Source organism: Podarcis liolepis (assembly GCF_965112155.1).
Source record: "Podarcis liolepis genome assembly, chromosome: 5".
In the NCBI taxonomy this organism is placed as follows: domain Eukaryota; kingdom Metazoa; phylum Chordata; class Lepidosauria; order Squamata; family Lacertidae; genus Podarcis; species Podarcis liolepis.
Genome location: NC_139556.1, coordinates 70,132,505 through 70,158,343, shown reverse-complemented (window position 1 = coordinate 70,158,343; position 25,839 = coordinate 70,132,505). Strand labels below are relative to the sequence as shown.

The window sequence follows — 25,839 nt, the reverse complement described above, 5'->3', positions numbered from 1 at the left end:
TCCTACCTGTTTTGGTTTGAGAGTTTTGTCTCTTAATGAGATCTTGCAGGCTGTTAAAGCTAGCTGCTTTGTGCTGATGGCAGTTTCTCCTTTAGCTAACTCGGTTTTCCTTTCTGGCAGGGTATTATGGAGTATTAGAATAACTTTTTTGCTACCAGTATTGATTCAGATATTCCATTCAGAACCTTACCAAAAATAAAAAAGGTCCAAGTATGCTACAGAAACTGAATCACTCTTACAGGAATTGCAGTTTAGAAAAACCATTATCAGTTGTGAAACTGCAAGATCATTATTTAACAGTAGCCCTCAAAAGTCCAAGGAAGTTATATTCCTGTTTCTTGTCCCTCTAGACTTGATTCTATCAGCAACCTTCTTTAAAAAGCCATTTAGTTGTTCAATTCTGGTTTCAAGATTTGATGCCTTTCTGAAGAGAGAGCCTTACGCTGTTCTCACAATTTTTTAAAATAGACATTTTAATGTCGGGAGTGATGGATGATAGTGTGTTGTATGTTGCTTGACCATGTTGGCATTTGATGTTGGTTGTCAAAGAGGGCTGCTTGTATCTTTATTCAGAGGGAACCTGCTAGATAAATCTCTACCCCAAGCTTCAGAATATGCTTTATAGTTTGGATTTTTCCAAACACACACATCCTATCATCCACCCATCTATCATCTATCTATCTAAATTGGTGTGGGTGTAACCCCTGCTGAATCAGTCTAGTCTAGATGCCTGTAAGAATCTCACAAGGAGGACCTAATTTCAACAGCTCCCTTCCCACTTGCAATTCCCATGGAACAGGGGCAGCCTCTCTTTTTTTGTACATTGCCCTTGTAAGGCTACAAGGCACACTATATGTGTGGGTGGGGAAGTTGGCTGCCCCCATATGTACATGGGAACCACACTCTTTTTCTCTGTACAATCACTGAGGAAATAATGGTTTGTCGTAACTAAAGTATCAACTAAAGCATCAACACAAGAGAAGGAAACGTAGATTCTACACACATATAAAAAAACACACTGTGAAAATGCTTTTTTAAAAAACATTTTGAAAAATACATTGAATTTGGCATGCCTCACTGTCACCATCTAGTGTCACATTTGTATATTGCACTTTACATCATTTTTAAAACGTTTTATTTGCAGCTGTAAAGCAGAGTCTTGTGTGTAACTATGTGTTGCAATGAGTGAGATAGTGAATGAATGAATGCATATTTGCATGACTGTACCTCTAAATATTTGCTGGAAACTCTATGAGTTTCCCATTCTTTCAAAGAATTTAATCAAGGGTGGTTACAAATGGGAAGGATTGTGCAACCCAGTGGGAGTGGTGTGCATAGCATCATTTTTTCCTACTGGAGCTCCTGAAGCAGCCACATGTCTCTGCCCTGCCCAAAGGTACCTGTACTTCTTTGGGCATGGGAAGGTGGTAGAGCCAGTGTCCTTCAGGTCTTAATGTGTGTTCATTTCTAAAACTGATAAATTATTGACCACTTTCAGCATGAGCTCAGAGATGGTCATGCATTGCTACATGGAAACTTTTGTTGGAAACCCAAAGAATCTGTAACTCCTTGCATCACAAGTTGGACCTATCCACATTTGTAGCTGCCTCTGTTGAAATATGTGGATCAGTCCTTAAAGCTTGAACAGATTGATTGCTCCAAAATTTCAAAATAAAATTATTAATAGTAATAATAAGCAACCTGTATTTTGTTATTGTGGAGATCTTCCTTAGTGTGCATATTCTTAATTGAAAAGCAAATTAAGATGACTGCCATTTAAGTAGGCTTAAATGTTCACTCGTTTTCTGGAAACCTGCATTCATATCCTTTAAAGAAGGATATTGCTGGAGTGAGAAGGGGTCAGCCAGGGCAGCAATTATTATTAAGTTCTTGTAGAAGCTAATCTGAAGAAAGATCCTGAAAAGACTGCATTTATTTACTTTATGAAGAAGATGAAAGGAGACAGAACGTGTTAGAATCACACACCAGAAAAAATAATGGTAGACAAAGGCAGGGAAGAAGCTAGAAAAGAAAGGTGTTTCTAACATGCTTTAGAAGTGAAACAGTGTTGGAGTATGCCTTATTTCAGTGGGGAGGCTGCTCCCAAGTGTTGGTGGCACAACAGAGAAGGCTTTGTTCTTGGTTGTTGCTGGATGAATGTGTGCACAAGCAGGAGGGGTTCTGAGAATGACTGCAGGAACAGGTGGGTCCGTGTGGGTAAAGGCATACAATGCCCATCTGCAATTTGAAATAATACACTTTATGGAGGTTTCTACAAATGCACACTATACCTTTAAAGCACATTCTTTCAGAGAATCCTGGGCACTGTGGTTTCTTAAGAGTTGCTGGGAATTATAACTCAGTGCCCAGAATTCTTTGGAGGAAAGAATATGCTTTAAAGGTTTATTGTGTAAGCAGCGTTAACTTCAGTAGATTCTAGCAGGATGCTGGTTGAATTTTAAGTGTGTGTGTTCATATAAGCTACAAATATAAATGTACATCTAAAGGGGATGTTTCAGCAAAAGAAAATAATGCGAATGATATTATGTTCTTGCAGTTGTCCCTGAGTTAAAACTTCTGTGTGGAGCTGATGTTCTGAAGACGTTTCAAACACCTAACCTCTGGAAGGAAGAACACATTTTAGAAATAGTGGGAAAATTTGGGTTGGTTTGTATTAGCCGCGTTGGCAACAATCCTTCTCAGTTTATCTCTCAGTCAGCACTTTTAAGCAGGTACCAGCACAATATCCACTTGGTTAGGGAGTGGATTCACAATGAAATCAGTGCCACAAACATAAGGCACGCCTTGCGCAAAGGGCAAAGTGTGAAATACCTCGTTCCAGATTCTGTTATTTCCTATATTAAGCAACACAATATATACACGGATGAGACTGAACAAAGAAATGAAGGGGATTTGCTGCAGCCTCTTAAGCGATATTGTTCTGTCGTCAGCCCCCTTAATGACTGATGGTAATATGGGGCTTGTCCTCACTTCCACTTATCCTGTGCCTAGAAATCATGGGTCTGAGTGGGTTTCCACTTTTCCTATGATTTTTAGGCATGGGTCCGAATAGTATTACCTTTGCCCAACCTCTTTCCCTCAAAAAAGCCGCTGTCAGCACTAAATCAGGGCAAATGCCAATTCAGAGAAAACCTGACTGACTTTTGCTCCAGTTCAGCTGTAAGCAGTGGGTTTTCCTGGGGGAAAGCAGCAGAGCAGGTAGATGTGTGGTTGAGCCCTAAGTTACCTGCTTCTCAGAGTGACAATCCTAAACAATATGCCTATAAAGGAAAGTAAGCTTGGTTGTGATAATATGAGAGTAATCCATTTTATGGAAAAATCCATCTGCGCCAGTCAAAAGCTGTGGTGAAGAACTGATGAATGAGCCTATCTCTGTTCACAAAGGGACTTCCCCACTGACCTTCAGCATTGGAGACAGTTTTGCACACTTTCCTCTTGTTGAAATGAATGAAGAAAAGAGTCCTCGTTCCACCTGATGTTCCTTGCAAGCACTGGAGTCTATTTATAGGCACTGGAAATCTAAAACACGGACTGCCTGCTGCATTTGGTTTCTGCCTTGCCATCTGTTATGCGAAGAAGTTTATCATTTTAAGTATCACTATTGACAGTGAATCAAAACAAGCTCCCATATCACGCGATCCTAAACAATTCACTTGTAAGTCAGCCCCATTGATTTCCGTAAGATTTACTTCCAACGTTGTGTGGTGTGGGATTGTGATGTTACAATCTTCTTTTGTTTCTTGGTAGCTCAGCCAATAAAGCATGAAACTCTTAATTAAACTCAGGGTTGTGGGTTTGAACCCCATGTTGGGCAGAAGATTCCTGCGTTGCAGGGCATTGGACTCAGTGACCCTTGTGGTCCTTTCTAACTACAATTCTATAATTCTATGTCTGGACTTTGTTTGAGGTTTTTCGTTTCTTTTTGGATGTTGTGAACTATTTTTGTAAGCCTTTCACCACATCGCAATGCCACAATGCTTTCAGTGTCTTTACTGCAAAATTGTCAAGCCGTTGCCTGCAGTCCCACTTACCAGCACTGGATTTGCAAGGACGGCTTCCTCCACCCTCACTTCATAAATGGACTTATAATATTTCTTGTAAATTGTATTTTAGCACTGCAGCATTTGTATTTCTAAAGACGCAAAGAGAGAAAACGTATATTTTTCTGTAGCTGACATCTTTACATCTGTATGGGTGTTTCACAAGCTCTTCTAATAAATTCAGGGGGTGGGAGCTATATAAGGTCTTTTAACTCTGCCGTTGTGCTGAAAAAGGTTCCCAGAGTGGCTTACAAAGTTCAGAAATAACTTGCAATCCAATAAACAAAGACCAGGTGTGAATTTACAATCTCAAATACATGACACAAAAGGAAAAAAGGTGTGGGAGGGAGGAAGCAAAAGACAAACCCAGATACTAGTTCTTGGTTACAAAGTTCACCAGGCAGAAATTAAGCAGGTCATGGAGCTGGATCTAAGCACAGTGGAAGGGCAACTGCTTCCAGTCAGGCACAGCAGATTTGCAGTGACGCAGGTACTACAGCAATGCAGTTTTCTGCCATGGGGCACACCCGCTCAGCATTTAACAAAAGAGAGGATCCAGCATATTTCATCTTAACACCAACCAACCCAGAAGACACAAGTTGTGCGTTCCATTACTTCAGGGCAATATTTCAAAGGAGCATTGTCTGTATGTGGTTTGTGCCAGTGACATAAGTCTAGCCTGCCTTCCTGCTCAAACGCAGGGAATCATCTATAAAAATGTCTTCAGCAACCTCATTACGAAGAGAGAAGAATACAAGTCAGAATTCTGAAAGATGCTTCTTTCCTCTGGCCTACTCAGCAGTTCAGACAATGTGTGTGAGAATAAAGAGACAGCCCCATTGTCTCTATCTCCATTGGGTCTACCCCAGATGCAGGATTGTCTGAAGGGGGTTTCTTCACGTGTTTGGCTGAGTACGCTTACACAGTATTCCTGTGACCAATAACACTGCACAAGCAGGATTCTAAGTACATCTGGCCTGTAGAAAACTCCCATTCAAACCTTCCTGCTCAATGTGAGATGATAAGGGATGGTGCTTTGGGGGGGGGCAGGTATTGACACATCCACTCCCTCTTTGAATTTCTTTTGTGGGTCTGCTATCGTTCTGAAATAATCTGGTGGTTGCAGAATACCATATATAAAACATTGCTTTGCATACAGCTTCATAAAATTCCTATTTTGCATGTGACTTTTGGAAGAATGTTTATAACTTGCAAATGAAGTGGTACATTTTTCTGGAAACTGGTTTCAACACACCTACTTCTGTGTCTTTTAGAGCTTGACAATCAATGTGATTATCAAACATCCATTACTCCCTTGTCCTTACCCTGCTTGGGGGTGGGGCTGAAAATAAAGCAAGGAAAATTGAAAGGACAAATCAAAACTGGGGTGCCATATGGCAGACTTTTCATCGATTCAATTTCTGACCATTTTTCAGGTAGAACTTGCAATATAATAATGGAGAGGATGTTGGACTTTAGACAAGGGGTGCCTGAATTCAAACTCCTGCTCAGCTGTGAAGTTCATGGAATGAGCTATTAATTTTTAGCCAGCTGCTCACTCTCAGCCTAACCTACTTCACTGTGCACATCCTTCACACATACTTCACTGGGCACATCCTCCCTTTTTGTTTGATCAATATCTCTTGAGCAGATTGTACCCCTCAATTTCTACATTCCTCTCATGAGTCTCAACCCACCAGGTTTCAGTAATGCCTATTAGGTGATATTTGCCATCCTGTATTAAGAACTCAAGTTCTTTTTGCTTGTTTCCCATACTCTGTACATTTGTGTAGAGACAACTGAAACCATGAGTCATGCCTTTGCACACTGCTGCCTCTGTCCCCCTCCATAGGGAGTCAGCTGCTGCCACCACACATCTCTTGCTTCTCTGGTGAGCATCAGGAATTGTTCTGTACACTGTATCTTCCACTGCCACCTTGCTGTGTTCTGAGGTATGCAACCACTCTACTTGCTCCTGTAGCCTGAGGTGAGGGCATGAAATCGACACAGCCTGGTTCCTGGCAGTCCTGCTTTTTTGTGCCACATTCCTCCAGGGATTCATCTCTTGCACTGGGTGATCCTTCTAGGGGCCTGCATATCTGTTCCAGGACTGTCCACTCTGGTACATAAAAGCTCCAGCCCCACACTAGTAAATTAACACAAGTAAGCAAGTTTATGTTATTCACAAACACCATTGCAAAGAAGCCAAACTCGTGCAGCTAATGGTATATGGCCCACAAATCCATAAATGGGAGGCGCTGGCAACCCCATATTAAGTTGTTTTCCCTCCTATCATGAGATGGCGCAGCTCCTCTGTTCTCTCTGTCTTTGTGTGTTTTAAATTTAAAAATCACCCGCCACTGGCAGATTTTCTCTTGCCAGATTTTCCCCTTGCGCCACAAATTACTTAGGCTTTGTTACTCAGGATTTAAAAGGCTTCTCTGGGGATCTCTCCCACCACCCCTCGGCTTTCAGAATTTCTTAGATATTGGGTCGTTGTTTTCAGCAGAATGCCTATCAGATGTTAATGGGGAGAGTTTGAAGATGGGTCGTTATTTTCAGATTTTTTAGGTATGTGAAATAAGTACTGTGTGACTCTGAACTAAGCATCATCAAATACATATGAGAATCTGGATTATTACAACCTGCCACCTTGCGCCCCATGGGAGAAGGAGCTAGCCTTTATCCAGAGGCACAGCAGCTAATGCCCTGGAATTCTTAACTCAATTAATTTAACCTTGAGCTCATGCTACACTGAAAACTATTTGTTCTGCAGCGTGTTCGAAATTTCCCTGCTGTATTCCTAAGTGATGAGAAGACTTTACGGTCTCAAGTGATTCTTTTCAAGCAGCAATGTATTGTTGAATAATGCAGTACTGCACGGTGTGTGTGTGTGTGTGTGTGTGTATGCACCCCGCCCCCAGCTTACATGTACTGAAGTTAATAGGTTTCTGTGAAGGACTGCTTATTTCTCATGCTGCAAAAACGTCGCATTATCTCAGCCGATTAATAAAACATTCTGCCCTGCTGGAGATGCTGAGTGACAACTGGAATCGGGGTGCAAGTCCAATACTAAAAGTCTTAATGAGTAATGACTGGCTCTTTTTCCGCCATCTAATAGCCATCTAGTTCTGCTTCCCAACACCTATTGCCCAGGGATTCCTTCATAAATTTAGCAATTCAGAATGCAATTCCTTTTTTTGCGGTAGAACTTTCATACCTCTTTGGAGTACAGGTTTGGAAGACAGAGGGCAACGATCTCAGACGATCCAGAGACTATAATTTGCCACTTCTTGAATCACCTAGTGTGTCCACTGCATACAGCACTAAGATATGCCGTTGGTGTATCAGGAGAAGCCATCTTCTTAGCCACATGGAAGGGAAAGAAGTTAAAATCGAAACTCAGCTAATCGGTGGCCATACAGCCATCAGTATAGAAGGGCAATGACCTCGTCCATTTAAATCAAGCCATCCTGCTGTCATTAGCAAGCTAAAAGGTTCAGATATTTGGGGGGATTTAAAGGTAACACTTCGACGCTAATCGGCTTAAAGGGACTAGCATAACTACATGGCCGGAAGAACAGATAAAAGAAACCAGAGTTCAGACTTGGCCTCAGCAAAAGGCTCTGAGCTGTATGGTGCAGAATTAACACACAAGTTGAAAGGCTTTGATATTGACGAGGACACAAGCACCAACCATGCCTGCCGATTTCAATGGCTATTGGAAAATGCTCAGCAATGACAACTTTGAGGAGTATTTGAAAGCATTAGGTAAGATTCTTTTATTTATTTATTTAATTTAATTTAATTTATTACACAACAGTAGCTCCATACCTTCTGGGCTGAATCTGATTCTTCTGTAACATCAATCACATAAACATTGTCCCACTTCACTGTATATGGCTTTTGTATGAAAATATTTTGGTTTTACTGAGTTTCTTTATTAATATTGCCATGTCTATGTTTTTATTTAAAAATGTGCCTCGACAATAGGAAGAGCAAGAAATAAAATCCAGAAGTTACGTCTATATAAGCATAAATAAACACTTCTGAATTGTCAAAATTAATTATCCAGAAGTTATCATACATTGCTGGTGTTATAGCAAGCCTTTTACCTCAGGTAGTGTACAGTCTTAGAGACAGAACAGGAGTAGCAGAGCCTGAACTACAAATTTGATTAGGAAACTCATTGAACAGGTATATTATACCTATAGTAGCACTTCTTAAGTAATAATTTTCAGTTGAATGTATTTTTAAAGTTTTATAGCAACTTTCACACATCCACACTAGACATGGCGTATCCCAAAGAATCCCAGGAACTGTAGTTTGTTAAGGTTGTTGACAGTTGTTAAGAGAACCCCTCAAAGAGCTGGAAAGCCCAGCACCCATAGCAAACTATGGTTCCCAGGATTCTTTGTGGGAAGCCATATTTGCTGAAGTGGCATGACAGTGCCTTAAAGTGTAGATGTGAGCTTTAGGAAAGGCAAAGGAGAAAGGGTTCTGGAAAGGCATATAGTCAAAGTAAATATAAACAAGATTATGCATAATAGTCATCATACCATCAGGTGAAGCACATGCACAGATGAGTTGATACGTAAATTCAACAAAATCCAAATTACTTGGTCCAAATCTTAGGCCAAGTATCTATATATGTTGACAAGATTATCATTTCATTATGTGTGGGGATAAGTATTAAAACTTCCTCACTTTGTATTGAACTACAAGTTTATTTTTTTTAAGAAAATCTTCAAAGCTTCTCCAGAGGTTTGATCTTTACAGAACTCTTTTCTGGTCTCTTTCTTCCCTTCAGATGTAAATATTGCTGTGAGAAAAATAGCTAATATGCTCAAACCGGACAAAGAGATCATTCAAGATGGCGATCACATGATCATTAAGACACTAAGCACTTTTAAAAACTACATCATGGATTTTGATATAGGGAAGGAATTTGAGGAGGATTTAACAGGGGTGGATGATCGCAAATGCATGGTAAGAATGAGAACAGCAACTGTTTCATGACCAAAAAAAAAAAGCTTCCAAACCCTTCATCATGATGGTCACAGACATTTTGCTGTGCCCCCCCCCCCCAGAAACTGTGTTTGACAGCTGTATTTAGGCAGAGTCTCAGACTCAGTACAGACTTTACATCTAATAAATGTGTTGCTAGTCATTAAGTCACTGTCTTTTATTCAGGCTGCGGTCCTCCCATACACACCTTCCTGGGAGCAAGTCCTATTGAACAATTGTGTGCTGCATGCATAGGGTTGCACTATAAAACTTGAATTATATACATTTGATACTCGGTTGGGGGGGTGAGTGTCTCTGTTTTGTTTTATAAAGTAAGTAGTTTGGTCAACACGTATGCTTTATTGCATTTCTGTTAGACTTGCTTGTTGAAATGGTGCTGTTGTCACAGTATGATCCCACTCGTCTTGTGTCGAGTAGCAGAAGCAAGGCAATTGCTGCCTCTTGCCCACCTTTTGCTAACAATTCCGAATAAGCCCAGAGAGACAGCACATGCTTTAAACAGCTATTTATACCAGAAACAGAAGCATCATCCTTAACAGAAGTAGACAGCACCAAGAATTCTCCCCTGTGAGCTCTTAGCTTTTGACAAGGAAACAATACTGTGTGGCTCATAAGGTGGAATACCAATTAGCAGCACAGTCTCGCTAATACCAAGCTGCTTAGCTGAGTCAGAGCCTGACTGCTGTCCTTTCATTTACTCTGAGAGCAAGATACTTCTAAAAGAGTAAAGGTTCCCAAAGTGAAAATGCACAAGGTTATCTGATTGAGGGAGGCATTTTTAAAAAGAGAAATTAAATCAAACTCTCACATTCTCTAGCCTTGGAACAGCAGAAATTTCCTCTTTGTCCCATGACAATGGAAAAATGGAAGAATTTTGAAATACAAGGAAAGGGGCATGTGTTGCCTGCCCAACTAGGTAGGTTTGGCTACCAAACAAGAATGCAAAGTACAGAGAGAATGCTTGTTTCAGCAATAGCCCTCATCTGTCATTTGGAAATAGGAACAGGTGAATCAATTCTGGTTTCTCTCAGTTTCCCTCTTTTCCCAGCTTCCACTCTGGTCAATATGTAAATTATGTTGTTTTAAACAGGGGTTGTGTGTGCGCTGCTCCTTCCACAGGCACAGGAACGTTTTTTCATCTGAGGGTGGGTGCATTCAAATTCAAATGCCAGTCATGCATTGATATGGGGACATGTGTCAGTGTCTAGGATTTAAGGCTAGCCAATGTTCTTGAAAGCCCATTCACATGTTGGTAACTGATCATCTAAAGAGGGCTAATGTGATGCTGCAGTTCAGTCTGTTGGAGAATCTGGTTTTTTCAGGCCTTTTAGCTCTATTTTTTAGATGCCATAGGTTCTGCACATCTCTATCCCGCTGGTTAAATTTGAAAGCTGGGAGCTCAAAATCCAGTAATGTTAAACACAGGATAGATTTAGGTGAGAAAGCTTAGTTATTTCTTAAGGTCTTGGCATGGGCATATTTGAGGAAACAGCATTCACTTAAAAACAATCAAGCAATGGCCAATTAGTGCAATTCTTCACTGGGTATATGCTCAGTCTTCATCTGATATGCCAGAAGGTGCAGATTCCAATGGTCATGCTTCAAGTGGCTTATCTGTACATTTTATACAAAGAATGATTGACCACAAAAGCTTGTGTAGGAGGGCTAGTCCACGCAGAAGTTAAAATCAAATGGCTTTTAATTATTTTTTTAACCAGTGGCTCCCAATTCGCTAAGTACTGTGGACTCCCTGTTTTTCAAAATCCAATCCAGTGATCCCCTACTTATGAACATTTTGACATCTCTGTGATGGTTTTTGTTATGTGGATGGTGCCATGGACCCCCAAGGCAGGTTACGCAGACTCCCAATTGGGAACCACTGCTTTAAACAGTTCGAAAACCCAGATACAGAACCCACACACAATGTGGCTAATAGAAGCAAGGTCTGAATATGATTTGCCATTGCTTATATTAGCTGCATTGTGTCCCTTTGATTGGTAATCTAGAGTGCCTTAGATCCATTAGTGTTGAGCTGAGTTATTTTTGGCATGAATGGGATCTGAAACTAGCTACTTTCGTTTCATCCATTAAGCATTTCACAACGAAAGATGAATAAATTCTATAGTATTGGAATTATTTTCTGTGAAAGACAACAGTTGCAGAGTTTTAAAGATTAGACAACCTATTATATCTTCTGCTTCCCAGTAAAATAAGGCACATATTGTCAAATAAACTGAAAATAGAGCTAATGCTGTGTTTCCTGACCTTTTTCTGGCGGTGCCCCGCCCCCGAGACGTAGCCAGGGGGGCCCAATAAGAAAAAATCAATACAAATCTGAGGTTCTGTCCCACCCTAAAAAAGCCTGCCCCCTTAACAAAAAACCCTGGCTATGCCCATGCCCTCCCCCAGCCTACTGGTAGAAAGGCAGATATTTAAATATTTTGTTTATAAACAGAACACGTTTTATTTATAATTTTTTTACAATTTATACAAGATACAATTACATAAAATGATAGGAACATAATGAAATATTTTGGAGCAAAAAAACGTAGAAACATGGAGGTGGAAGAGACCCCAAGGGTTATCTTTCTAGTGTAACCCCCTGCAACATAGGAAACTTGGCGAATGCATCCATGACAGATGGCCACCCAACCTCTGCTTAGAAACCTCCAAGGTAGGAGAATCCAGAATCTCCCAAGAGAGGTCCATCTTCCATGTATTATAAAAAGTAAACAACACTTATTTGACTCCAGTTATTTGACACGGAGGGGGAAAGCTACAGATAGCAGTCCAAAAGCTGCACAGGGAGTTCTGTATATATGGGGAAATTTTAAAAAGCAAGTGGTCCTCACTGATCTGGAGACCTTGTCATCTGGGAGAGCCCTGGCTGCCTAGATAAAACACTATAGCCCCACATGTCCTTACCTGGGAGTAAGGTCCACTGAACTCAATGCGGCTTTCTTCTGAGTAGACAATTAGTAATTTACTAGATGCAAGTCAGCAGCAGCACCAGACCCCACTTGGCTAGGCTCTGGGGTGGATTTCACCCCACGCCTTGCAGAGCTGGGCCGACGCTGCTGATGGGCCTGTGCCCCTTGGCAACATTCAAAGGCCCCAATCCTAATTGCCCCCTTCTTCTGGAAATAAACCAGGACTGCTTGAAGAAAATGCATGTGGCAAAAAGCAGTGTTAGGCCCTAGTGGGCCGCCCCCTTACCCACTTGTGATTGGCCAAGCAGATAGCCAGCCAATCAGGACTTTAAAAAAAAAAAAAAAGATTCCCCCCCCCTTCTCACTTCCTTCTGCAGCCCCTTAGCCTTGCTCTGTGCCTCCCTCCCACCCACCCATTGACGCGTCTTTCACCTGTGGACCCCTTGAAATATCCTGGGGGGCCCAGGGTGCCATATGGCCCTCATTTGAGAAACACTCAGCAGGAATGGGTCGGATTAAGGTGATTGGGAGCCCTGGCACAGTTCCTGACCCACCCCCACCCCCACTCAAAAGGGAGAAGTCACGTCCCATTTCCATGGGGTGCTGCTGCATACTGAGGAGGAAGAAGGCAGACTCAGAGGTCTGCTACACGCTTCACACCTCCCCTTTTTGATAAGTGACAGGGACCACCCACCACTTTGGGAGTGTAAGGAGCTGTAAAAGGGTAGGGATTAAAGGGGCTGTGTGGGGTTAAGGGCTGAAGGAGCTGTGAGGGGCTGGGAATTGCCGGGGGGTACATGGGGTTGGCGAGCAAAGTGAGCAGGGGTGGAGCCCTTAGTAGTACAATAACCAGTGTCTGCATTTTAAGACTCTCACAAACCATAGGTAAGCAGTGGGAGCAGCCTCTGCACCTCCCCCAATCAGTTGCAGCTCTTGTGAAAAAGCAACGTTATTTTTCAGCAAGCAAAAGATGGCTAAGCAGTGGTTAGGCTTGCTTCCGTGGGGACTGCACATTCCCTTAGAACAAAGATTAAACGTATTTTGTTAAGCATTAGAAGTAATGTACGCCACAGGAACAAAATCAAGTTGTCTTCTGTGAGATTTAATGCCCATGTTTTCTGGGGATACAGTTGCTTCACATCACCAAAGTACAGCTTCCTGCCAAATTGGAACTGACTAACCCGGTCTTTCCTTTGATACAGCTGCTAAAATAGGTTGTCACTTAATTTTGTTCATTACTTTCTTTTTCTCTCTGAACGGTTAAAACCCAAGCTGTTTCCATCCTTGACTTGATGAACAGAGGTCCTAGGCCTGCAGCTCTGCCACAAGGGAGGTAGTTAAGGAATCACTTGAGGAAATGTACTGAGAGTCACATATAAAATCAGGAGTCCTGGCTCAAAAGCAGAAGTAGCACTCACTTGGACTTTGGTGCATAACCATTGTGCTCAGTTTAGTCCTCCTTAATGTAGACCCACAACACATACAGACATTTTCATTTTGAAAGGGCGCTGAGCTTATACCATCACCCCTCCTAGTTCCAGACTTGGTTAATTTCCTATATGCAGTCTGCATAGATGGATGCCAATTCCCCAGGGTATCTCCTTGAACTACACAGTTGGCAAACATGTCTTGTGCTGACACACAAAATCATACCAGATGCAGTATCAGAAACCCAAGGGATCCTCAGAGCTGTTTTCTGCTAATGCAACAGCTCATGCCTGCTAATATTTAAAAGTATGGAAGCAAGTAGTTTGTGTAGTGGCCTCAATGATACACACCCAACTCTCTCTCTCCCTCTTGCAGTGTAGCATCATAGTGTAGCAAAATTATAATTATCACTACATGTCACTTTGCTGCTTGGGTGCTATGCAGGTAGCATTTACCACCATGCTTTCTGAAATACACAGTTGGTTGGGGCCATAGTAAGTAAACACGACTGTAGCAAACAAGAAATAGTGGTGATTGTACCAGGTTCAGGTAATTCTGTGAAAATATACCACTAGCTCAAAACAAGAATTATTAGCAAGACTACAATCTACTGGGATTTAGGATATAGTCACATGACTATGAAGGCACAGGGTGACCATAGAAAAAGCCTGTGCATTATGCTTCTTAGTCTATGGATATAATGCTGTGCCTAGGTTTTAATTCATCATGCATGTTGAATCATTTGCTGTGATATACAACCAGTTTGCTGTGAGTTGAAAGCACTGCATGCAGCGTTTTCAGTCACTTGGCATGACCAACAGAGATCCAATGGTAGTGTGGCTAGGCCCTTAATGAGGACAATATTATCCAGCCATTTCCTTAGACAGGAAAGCAATAACATGACTCCTAATTGCTTCCAAAATCAGAAATCAGTTTTGGGAAAGATGAATTAGAAGAGAAAATGCAGCTACTGTGCAGAACCAGCATGAAGCAAGTATGGCAAGAGCATGCAAGGGAAGATATGGGTTAGTAACTAGCCCAACATTTTTTTTAAAAAGTCAATTAACTGTCTGGTCTTTTTGAACATGAAATGTCATTTTGAAAATGTGCATGACAAAAAAAAGAGGAATACCACAATACAACTTGATCACTAATAGAGGGAGCATAGGGAAAATGAAACACCAGTTACAGTCCTTAGTGTATCATGGCTGACTTCGTGAGACCATTAGAGTAAAACAGCATGAAGTGAGGCTCATTAACACTTAAGAGAATTTGGATATGAAGGTTGTCCAGCTGAATCATGAGATTAAAAAATTCATCTTTATTTTGTTTGGAGGGTGGTCAGAAGCTTGAAGGGTTTGCACATAGGAAGAACATGCCATCGTGCCATTACATTTATATATATATATTTAGTGGAAATCCTTGGTTGCTGCGCTTGCTGGGTAAGTTTGGTTGCTTCCAGATGACCTGTTTATGGAGCATCCATCCTGATTTGTTTGTCTAACCCCCCTGCAAGCTTTGTGCAATCTTGGCTCTTTATCGAACATTCATTCTGATTTATTTCTGGGGAGCTTATACGATGTATCAAGCAAATTGTCATTCCATACTTTCCAGTACATTTCCCCATCACTTTCCTTATTGCAAGTAGTCCGATCTGGGGGCGGGGCAGGTTTGTTACATAAGAGCACCAAATCATCTTTAATTACACAATTTGAGATTGACTGTTGCTATTTTGGGATGAGATTTGTTTGAAAAACTCCATTAGTGCATACTCATGCCCTCTTAGATTTTATTGCTTTTCGCTGCTCCAGAGGGTAGGACCTGAACCAATGGATTCAAGTTACAGTGCTACCTCGCAAAACGAATGCCTCGCAAGACAAAAAACTCGCTAGATGAAAGGTTTTTCCATTTTCGATTTGCCTCGCAAGACGAATTTCCCTATGGGCTTGCTTTGCAAGACGAAAACGTCTCGCGACTTTGTTTCCTTTGTCTAAAAACAAATACATGTTTTGTTTATAAAGTTAATTTATTTTCCCTTAAATTTTTGAACTGCTCTTTACAGTATGTGTGACTTTAAAGAGCAGTTAATAAACTGTTGTTGTACCAAATTTGGCTTTGTTTGGACTTTTTTTGACCATAGGAACGCATTAATTGATTTTCAATGCATTCCTATGGGATTTCGTGATTCGCAAGACGAAAAATTCGCTAGACGACAAAACTTGCGGAACGAATTAATTTCGTCTTGCGGGGCACCACTGTACAAGAAAGGAGATTCTGACTAAACATCAGGAATAACTTTCTGATGGTAACAGGCTGTTTGACAGTGGAATGGACTCCCATGAAATGTGGTGGATGTTTTTAAGCAGTGGTTGGATAGTCATCAGCCGTGGATGCTTTAGTTGCAATTCCTGTATTGCAAAGGATTGATCTAGATGACCCTTGGGGTCCCTTCCAACTATACAAATCTATGATTCTATTATTCTGTTGATCTACTGTACTTGAAAAAATTTGTTATGGTCAACCTTTTTTCCTTCGTTGGGCCACATTCCCTCAGGAATAATCTGATAAGGGCTGCATGTTAGTGATGGGCAGAGCCAGTAGCTAGTAATGGGTGGAGTTGGAAACAAATGATCTGGATTAACACATCTGGAAGGCCACCCTGCCTTCATTTTTACCATGGCTATTTCAGATTAAATCCCCCCTTTTATGCAAGTCTAATCAGAAATCAACCCCACTGGGACTGATGGGGTTATTCTCAATTAAATACAGAGGTGGTTTTTTAAAAAAGAAGTACAACAGATACAGCTACTTTTCTGGAAAACAAGTGAAAGTAATTTATTTCTGACCATAATGCACTATACACAGAGAGAGCAAGAGCGCACAGAAGCCTTCCAATTCGTCTTTGGGCAACTATGCGGGAGGGCCTTCTTTTTCCAAGCCAAGAATGTTTTCAAAAAGCCATTTATTTTGTGAAATACAATACCGCCCATTCCAGTTATTTTGAAACCACATAGAAAGGGTGGGGGGAGGTCCTTCTAACAGCAGTGGTGTGAAATAAAGTGTAAATTAACAGGAGGGAAGGAACCTGGATGGGGTGGAAGAACAGGGCAGCTTCAGTAGTAGTCGGTGGGTGCATAAAATGAGATTGGAAGCTGCAGGAAACCCACCTGTGCTATATACAGTTGCTTAAGGGGATACTGATGCATGCAGGGTTAGCTTGTGTGCTAATGTGGAGAAATTTCCCATAGCCATCAGCAACCATGTCTCAGCCATCCGCACACTGTTAGACATTGCCACCAATGGTGTGGAGGAAGCATGAACCATGAACCTGGCTTCTAATTGATAAGAAGGATTGATTAACCAGTTAAACCAAGCAGTTTTAATTCCCAATTACCTCTTCAAGTGAACATGTTTTTTATCGTTCAGTAAAATGCCTCATATGTGTCATCTGAGTTAAGGGCTAGTGCTTGCTTACTTGAATGCTTCCCTCCTTCTTCAAGAGGAATGCCTTTGGGTTAAAATATGGTTTAAAATTCTAATTTCTTTTTAAGAATAAATTCATCTCTTAACGGAGTAATGCTTTTAAGTTGAATGAAAAAGAACGTTTACAACTGTGGTGATGATGGTTGGTGTGTATCCATTTACCCGACATCAACTTTACCCATTAAAATGGTGTCTGCAGGCTCTTAAGATACGAGAGTAGTCACTGAGGATCAATATAAATATGTTAACACGATGGTACAGCACAGGCACCTAAAACCCTGGCTCAGTCTCTTGGCATTTGATCAGCAGTGCTGTTACACAAACCCTAATGCCAGTCAAAAGACAAGCTTTTTTTTCTTGTGAAAGCTGGACAAGCTGCTTACGGAAAGTGAGAGGTAACAGCAGATCATGCAAGGTAAACAATGCAATCACTGCAACAGCTTCCATGCTCAGCTGCCCACCTGTTTTTCTTTTTCTGTGCCCTCACCTGCATCCTTGGTAGACTTCTTTATGAATTCCATGGGCCTGGGATCAAAACCGCAGCCTTTTGTGAAGTTGCATAAAGCAAGAAGCTTATTACAAGTATGTAGCCACAGCCTTGCGCACGGTGTTACAGCATTGAGTAAGAGGAATTAGTCATTGCTAATCTGTTCTACATCAGCAAGCATAACTAAATGCTCTTTCTGTCTTGGAAGAAGCAAGTCCCATTCTGGAGAAGAGTACTGCTTTTGTTTTCTTTATTTTCTTTTTGAGGGGACCACCTCAGTAAGGAGTTCATAGGTTATAGACCCCATGTGGATGTCACCAAAAACTGCTTCCCAGTGGACACCATGTACCAAAAAGCCACTTTCGCCTGGAGAGCTCCAAGCTAGAGTCTGCAACCTTGAGGATCTTGGAGGGCTGGTGAGGGGGCCCTCTGTGTGACTGGAACAATATATATAATCAGCTGGCTTTAGTAAACTCAGAACAGGAGCTGTTGTGTTAGAGTTAGCCTTTATTGGTCAATTTATTAAGATGTAAGCATGGTTGTCAGCCTCTGAAACCTCATGGATTTGAAAGAGGATTAGATCACAGCATGGAGGTAAAGGCTACTAATTGTGGTGGCCATGCTGTGCCTCCACGGTCAAAGGCGGTGATGATTCTGAATACTAGTTGCTGGAAACTGCAGGAGAGAAGAGTGCTCTTATGCTCAAATCCTACTTGTGGGTTTCGCAAAGGCATCTGGTTGGCCAATGTGAGAACAGGATGCTAGACTAGATGGGCCATTGGCCTGATCTAACAGGTCTTCATGAGTCCCCCTCCCCCACCTGTTTTAGTATCCAGACTAAAGGTAAAGGGACCCCTGACCATTAGGTCCTGTCGTGGCTGACTCTTGGGTTGCGGCGCTCATCTTGCTTTATTGGCCGAGGGAGCTGGCATACAGCTTCTGGGTCATGTGGCCAACATGACTAAGCCGCTTCTGGTGAACCAGAGCAGCGCACGGAAACGCCGTTTACCTTCCCCCCCGATTTATCTGCTTGCACTTTGACGAGCTTTCGAACTGCTAGGTTGGCAGGAGCAGGGACCGAGCAATGAGAGCTCACCCCGTCACGGGGATTTGAACCGCCAACCTTCTGATCAGCAAGTCCTAGGCTCTGTGGTTTAACCGACAGCGCCACCCGCGTCCCTAGTATCCTGACTATGTTAAGGTTATTTCTAAGTGACTGCAACAATAAACATAGGACTTAAATGTACAGTTTGAAAATGCCCACCCAGTAGCTTACTAGCACAGTATGGTATAGCAGAAGCTGGTGAATGAAAGAGCCTGGAGTTAGACTAGGCAAAGCAATGGCTTTGGTTGATGGAAAACAGAAGTCTTTATTGAAGCTGAAAATGACTATCATGCTGAAAATGCTTTTCCTCTATCCATTAAGAACAATATCCTATTACAGCAGTTCATCTAATCAGCACTGGAATAAGCTGCATAGATAAATGATGGAATCTCCTCTGGAAGTTTTTAAAGAAATCATTAGGCAGGCCAAAATGTCTCTGGCAGGTGCCTTACCAATAGACTTGGGAGTGAATCACATTTTCCTCTGGGTCTCCTGCAACTTAATTCTGTGGCTTTGAGGGTTGGGGTTGTTGGTTTTTGTTTTTTAAAAATAAAAACACCTTTATGTCCATTTACACAAAACCAGATTTTTTTGTTTTACTTGTCTACCAGCTTGGTATGGGCAAACCTCTTTCCAAAAAGGCATAAAGCTCATATTTTCTTCTATCAGTGTTGTGAATATTGGTTTCTTGTAAAAGTAAGTGGAAATGGGGTATGAACTTTTTTAATGCACAAGTTCCATACTCCTTATTGCTGAAGGGAAAATCCACTAAGCCTGAGACAGGAATGCATTTGAGGAATGACTTGCCTTCTCCTTGTTCCTCTCCACCCTGCCATCTTGCCCCTCAAAGCCAGACAGCCTCCTTCTGTATGGCAATGAGATGGTGATCATGATGTCACAGATGTCAGGAAACCTGTTCCTTACCCTTCTTGGTGAAGCAATAGCTGTTTAAAGTTCTGATGCCCTCAGCAATTCCTGATGTCTGCTAAAATGATAATGAACAAAACTTTGGTACAGTTCTAGTTCAGAGCTTCTCATTTAAACTCCTTTAGTTTCTTGACGCCGTATCTTCTTAACTTACTTTTGCCTCTTATTTTTAATCATTAGAAGCTAGCCATTCAGGATGGGGCTGTGTCAGGCAGGGAAATAAAAACCTGTTTCCAAGGATGGGGCTATTGTTTTGGTCTATGAGCATGGGTGGTTGCCTCCATTACTGCATCCCTGAAGTCAGAATTTACCTCAGGAAGGCTGTTATGCTTTGCTGTCTCTACAAGCAGAGAAGAAGAAGAAGAGTTTGGATTTGATATCCCGCCTTTCACTCCCCTTCAGGAGTCTCAAAGCGGCTAACATTCTCCTTTCCCTTCCTCCCCCACAACAAACACTCTGTGAGGTGAGTGGGGCTGAGAGACTTCACAGAAGTGTGACTGGCCCAAGGTCACCCAGCAGCTGCATGTGGAGGAGCGGAGACGCGAACCCGGTTTCCCAGATTACGTGACTACCGCTCTTAACCACTACACCAGCACAGGCACAAGGCCTGAATTCTCTGGCCTGGAGTTACAAGAGCATATCCCGATCCTGTTTTGTACTTGAAAAGAGCTCTGGGGCACCTGAACACATAATCCTGGGAAATGTTCTATGCTAGATTCCAGAATGACGACATGAGATGACCGATTTGAGCCACAAATACTCTCCTGGTTTATACAATGAAGGATGGTGTAGAAATATTAGATTGAGTTGAAGAGCAGCTCTTCTCCTGAATTGATGAGGCCTCTGGGCTTAATGCCTATGGTGGTGTGTCAACTAAAAATGAGACCCAAAGCTGTTTTGGCTTGTACGGTGACTGGATTAATTTAATCTTGAATCGCTGAAAACTGTGAGAAGAGAATAAATTGCTTGAAAATTTGGTACACAAAGCTGTTGCTTCCTTCCTGCCTTTAATGAGAAGTGGGTGGATTTTAAATATGTATAAATAATAATGCCATTTTTGTATAGGCACTAATACATGTGCTGGGTAAATCATGAACCATTACAAATAAATTAAATGACAATGGGCTTAAAAATTGATCCCTGCCCTTGCTCACACCAGCTAAGCACTATAATCTGGCTCTTTATTCCTCTCAAGGCTGCACAGTAAGCAATCCATGTTTTAAAAATGCCTCAACTCTTTCATTACAATAAGGAAAAGCAATTTATGCAAAGGATAAAGAGTAAAGGAAAACGGCATTCAATAGAATGGCTAATTTGAGACGCACATGAACTGCTCAGCCTAGCGTACAATTTTATATGATGCATTTGTCTTATAATTAATTATCTGCTTCACCATACAATGGGATTTCTGCCTTCCCACCCACCCCTGTGTATCGATCCTTTATCAATGACTGAAGTTTAGCTTCTCCACTGCTTTCTTCCCTCATTTAAAGAACAAGTTATTTTCAAGCTCAAGTCTGTGACTTGATGTGGCAACAATTTAGCCTTGTTTCCCAAGCTTACTGGAAAATCCAGCAAGCAGATATATTGCTGGCAATCCTAGCTGGCAGAATTAGTTGCGTATAAAGTGTTATGTGCCTTCCCTATCTGGACCCCTCCTTATATGCAGTTTGCAAACCTGTGCAGGAAGTGCTTACAGAGCAACTTGTGTAAATAGGGTGCCATGTGGCATATCCCCCACACTTGTGTTTTCCAAGTGGCTGCATTTAATTGACCCTATTAAAGTTGTGCAGAAAGTTTTGGCAATCCGTAGGGTGTACAGAAGTATTTCTGGGTGCTAGAATTTATGCCACAGCATCTAATGTGAACAGGCAACACATACCCACCAGACTTCTACTACAGGTATAATTAGTGGGTTATAGAGCAGCGTGCCTGTGATGATGGTGAAAAGATAAAAAAAAGAGAGGGGAAATTAACTTAGAACCATAGATGTCCCAAGGGTCATCTAGTCCAACCCCTTGCAATACAGGAATATGCAGGTGGCCTGTATAGGAATTAAACCTGCGAACTTGGCTACTTTATGGCTAAGTAAAGGGTGTGAACACAAGGAATTCTACCAGTGCAAAATAGCCTGGGCACAAGGAACAGAAAACCATAAAATTGGCCATATGGGGATTTTTAAATAAAAAAATGTTGTTTCCTTTCAATGCTAACAGTTCTCCTTTCCCTTGGAGATTCACCAGAGTCTGAGCCTGAACATTATCCAAAAGTGCCTCAATACATTCATATTTGCCTGACTTTTAACAGCCATGAGGGTGTTTTAATTCTGACGTTGCATTTTCGTATTTTGTTTTATCGCTGTTACTTTCTCTGACCCTTCAAAGATAGAGGATGTTATTAAATTAAGGCAAATCAATAGCTGTGTTGAAAGAATGCAATCTCCAATGTCAAGCTTTACTGTTGACTTGATTTTTATTTATTTTGTTTGCCATAAACAGCAGTGAGGATGTTACCTCAAGAACTGCTTTGGGGGGGGGGCATGAGTCATTGGCATTATTGTACAATTTGCTCTGGAAACACTTTTTGACTGTTTAAGACCTGTGCCGTCACTTTTTCAGAGCCTTTAGATTTGCCTCAGGGTACAAATGCTAAATAAGGCTCAGGGAGGTAGGGAAAAAATGGACCATAATGTTAGAAAATAGAACATATGAAGAAATTGCTTTTCCTACCAACTCAACTCAGTCGTATTACAGTTCAGGTCATCCAATCCCATGGCTGTATTTTGGAGAATTCACGAGGGCAGCAGCACTGGGGCAATTATGAACATAACCGTTTGGTTATGTTTGGATTTTTGTTGAATAGGAGACTGAATTTCTGCTACAGTTTCCATGCACGTTTGAAAGCAAGTACACTGTTTCTGGAAGATAAAATGCGCCCATTTATGCCATTCCATCGAGACAAATCTTCGTTACTGAAAGCAACATCTCTTTATGGAATTCATAGGTTAAGGATCTAAAAGAGGCTACAGATAAGCTGAAATTCCTCAGAATATTTTGTTTTTCTGACATCTAATATTTTACCTTTTTTTCTCAGAAGGTTGCCTTGTAGAATTTTCTCTCCATATTTGTCAACATTTTTGTTGTTTAGCAGTTTCTGTCATTCACCCCCATCACCCGTTTAGTGTTGTAGTTGACGCGGAACATTGTTTTGCATTAGGAAGTGGTTGGTGGTTATTAAGAGCAAATGGGGATATGTTAAAAAGTAGAATTAACTGTTTCAAATGGATATCTTCCAACACTGGAGTGAGGGAAATTGGGACAGGGCCTCAACGGAGGCTGCATCCCCTCTCATTCATGCTCTCCCACTTGGCTCCCTCCCTCACACCTTCACCCGCCACAGCAAGCCAATGTACTTCTGGAAGCCGACAACACTTCTGGAGGTACATTGGTGGAAAGCCACAGCGGAAGGAGGAAGAGTGGTAACATGCAGGGCAAGGTAAGCTTTACTTCCATTTTTTGGTCCCATACTCTGGTGTGAGTCAACTAATTTGCACCCCGGTGTGGGACCAAAAAAAAAATATGCATCTTTGAGCGTGGAAGCCAAAATGGGACATCCAGGATTGGGATCAGAAGCCAGTGCAGTTGCACAGTATGAAAATGGTGATGTTACAGCATTTAAATTCAATTGTGAATTGTGCAAAACTGTAAACTTTTGAGGAGAATTTTTGTAGGCCTGCTCACAGCATATAAAACTAAGAAATCCATCACAAACTTAATTTTTTGTAAAATTTATCTTTAACTAAACCTAAACTCTTTCTCAGATATCAAGATGTGTGCTTAAGGAAAGTAGGTGATACGTGAATGGCATATAAACGAACCTAAACAAAAAGTAATTACTGTTCCATAAGGTGACTTGCCCCTGAGATCAAGGATTTTAAGCAAGCTGATTTTGTACCGGCTTGAGAGACTTCCCTTGCTATAATTTCACCAAGAGATATTACAGGTATGTCAACAAAAAAGGAATCCTCTTATCTAGCTGTGAAAAGGTAGCATGGCAATTGACATTTAGACAGAGTTTAATGACTACAGGAAGGCAAGAGGAAAGTAGTAATTGTTGTTTTTGTTGAAATTTGTATATCTTCCTTCATCTGAAGATAACAGGGTGGCTCACAACATAAAAATACAAAATGAGAATATGTAATAGGATAAACCAATAACTCCCTCCCATAAGCATATTTAAAACGCCATAGGATGTTCAGGTTATAGAGAAACCTTTTCACTTGGCTCCTAAAAATATGTAATGAAGGTTCCAGGCAAGCCTCTCTGGGGAGAACATTCCACAAATGGGGAGCCACTTCAGAAAAGGACCATTCTGGGGTGAGAGCAGGAGGCGGAGGCGCCAGCAGCGGAGAGAGGAGCGAGGCCGAGAGCCCCGATGAGGCAGGAGAAAGGCAGAGTCTGTGGCTGCGGGAGGCATGTTCAGAACTGCAGAGCTTAGAATTCTGGGATTCAAGCCTCAGAACCATCTTAAAATCCCTCCCCAAACACCCAGCAGCAAGGAAGGGGGCAACCAGAAAGTCCTCTCTGCCTTCGACAAGCTGGAACTCACACCACCAGCTGAGTCAGTTCTTGAGCCAAGCTCCCGGCTGCTGGAGGAGCCCAGCCACAGCAGAGCCCAGGGCTTGCAGCGCATGTGTTATGGCATTGGGAACTTCTCCTCTTGCGTCCAAGCGCGATACCAGCTGGCCTTCCTCCTGCTGCTGCTTGAGGAGCTCAAGGAGGGAAAACGCTGCATCCACAAACTTCCACATGGTCCACTGCGGGAAAGCTCTCTATAACAACTTGCTCTGGAGCAACTGGTCATCACAGGGGACAGCTTCAAGGGCATTAAAGACAGGTGCTGAGTAGGATATTCCAAAAGGACTACAGTTACATTGCAAAGTTTTCAATAGCAACAGATGAAGAAGCCCTTCCTTCTCACCCTCAGTACTTGGACATATTTAATGACACCTCTGTCCACTGCTTGCAGCTGGAGAAACTGAGGGACCTTCCCCCAGAGATCTGGAAGCTGCAGGAGGAGCCAGTTTACCCAGATGAGGATCAGCCAGAGATAATCAGAAACAAGAAATGAAATTGTTCCCATTCCAGAGGCTATGGATTGGAGGTTCAGGGCTGGGTTTGGGTTTCCTTCTTTGGAGAGGGGCTTGAGTTACTTCTGGTGTTGCAAAGAGTTTACATTAATGTCAAGCTAGCTACCACCACCACCCCAAAGCAGAAGACTAGGCGCACTGTCTATTTGTGTGTTGCTCTATGGCATCTCCATGGGACAAACGAGACACGCAAAGCATGCACAAGATGCCAAAGCTCTCCTTGTGTGTCTCTCACTTGCTCACTGAGCAGCAGAGCTTTGGAGGATCAATGGGGCAAACCCAAGCATCTGCTTCTGGGCTTCACCACCATCTCTGTTCAACTCTGGTCTGGTACCTCCTATGAGAGTTCCCTCATGGGATGGGATGGAAAAGGGGGCAGAGATCTGGTGGTGCCGGGCAAGCTGCCCAGTAGGACTGGGCTCCCTCATTAAGGGGGAGAGCCATTCATACTCCCAGCTGCTGCTTCAGGATTAATGCAGCAACTTCTCAGAAAACCAAACTTTTCCACAAATCTTGTATTTCCAATAATGTTTTTAATTAAAAGCAACACACAATGAAAGAATGAAAGCAGAAAGAAAGAAAGAAAGAAAGAAAGAAAGAAAGAAAGAAAGAAAGAAAGAAAGATAGATAAAGAAAAAGGAAGTTCCAGAACTCTTGTGGAGAAATGGTGTCTCCTGAGATATTGTGAAGAAGGGCCTCAGATCATGATTGCAGGGTCTGGGTTGGTTCATATGGGGAGATGCACCCCAATAAGTAAATCATACAGTAATCATTCTTAGGTTCCCACTTATGCATATCCAGCTTGGCTAGAGATGATGGTAGTAAATAATGTCATTGTAGTGAACCATCTCAATCATAGAAACATGATAAACCTTTTGTTGTCTCTTGGACCCATTACATATTGTAATACGAGGGCAAACCTAGGAAAGTAGTTTTAGCGAGGTGCAGGATTTTGCATCAAACAGTCCAGAAATGGAACACAAACATTGACAATTGTACATGAAATCGGATAAACAGATTGGCTTCATTATGAAATCAAGATGCTATTAGGGGATGTTGCTAAGAAGAAACGCTCAAAAAGATACAGCACTTCCCTATGGGAAGGGAAACCTATAACAGGTTTTTGATAGAAGCTTGGATGGTACAAAATGAAACCTGCTACGGGGAGTAGCCTTTTGTTACTGAGGAAGACATACTGTTTTGTTCCATATTGTTGTCTTTCAGCCAGAAGTGCAATATTT

General features: G+C 41.9%; 2 protein-coding genes and 1 pseudogene across 9 annotated transcripts in view; all 3 read left to right on the top strand.

Moving 5' to 3' along the window:
• The window catches only part of NMNAT3 (nicotinamide nucleotide adenylyltransferase 3), a 35,030-nt gene extending 30,669 nt beyond the window's left edge, over nucleotides 1-4,361 (top strand). For all 7 annotated transcript variants that reach the window (XM_083506615.1, XM_083506618.1, XM_083506619.1 and 4 more), the window contains one exon: nucleotides 2,558-4,361. In XM_083506615.1, coding sequence (XP_083362741.1) covers nucleotides 2,558-2,967 — 410 coding nt within the window. In that variant the 3' untranslated portion in view covers nucleotides 2,968-4,361. The remainder of the gene's footprint in view (nucleotides 1-2,557) is intronic.
• A 2,834-nt stretch (nucleotides 4,362-7,195) lies between these two features.
• Nucleotides 7,196-25,839, top strand: part of RBP1 (retinol binding protein 1) — a 34,746-nt gene continuing 16,102 nt past the window's right edge. Inside the window, exons 1-2 of the mRNA XM_083506674.1 lie at nucleotides 7,196-7,832; nucleotides 8,872-9,050. Of these exons, the coding sequence (XP_083362800.1) occupies nucleotides 7,760-7,832; nucleotides 8,872-9,050 (252 nt within the window). The 5' untranslated portion in view covers nucleotides 7,196-7,759. The remainder of the gene's footprint in view (nucleotides 7,833-8,871; nucleotides 9,051-25,839) is intronic.
• LOC310707854 (SRR1-like protein) lies at nucleotides 22,933-25,144 on the top strand (annotated as a pseudogene). The gene is made up of 2 exons: nucleotides 22,933-22,944; nucleotides 23,836-25,144. The product of its transcript is annotated as an SRR1-like protein (transcript).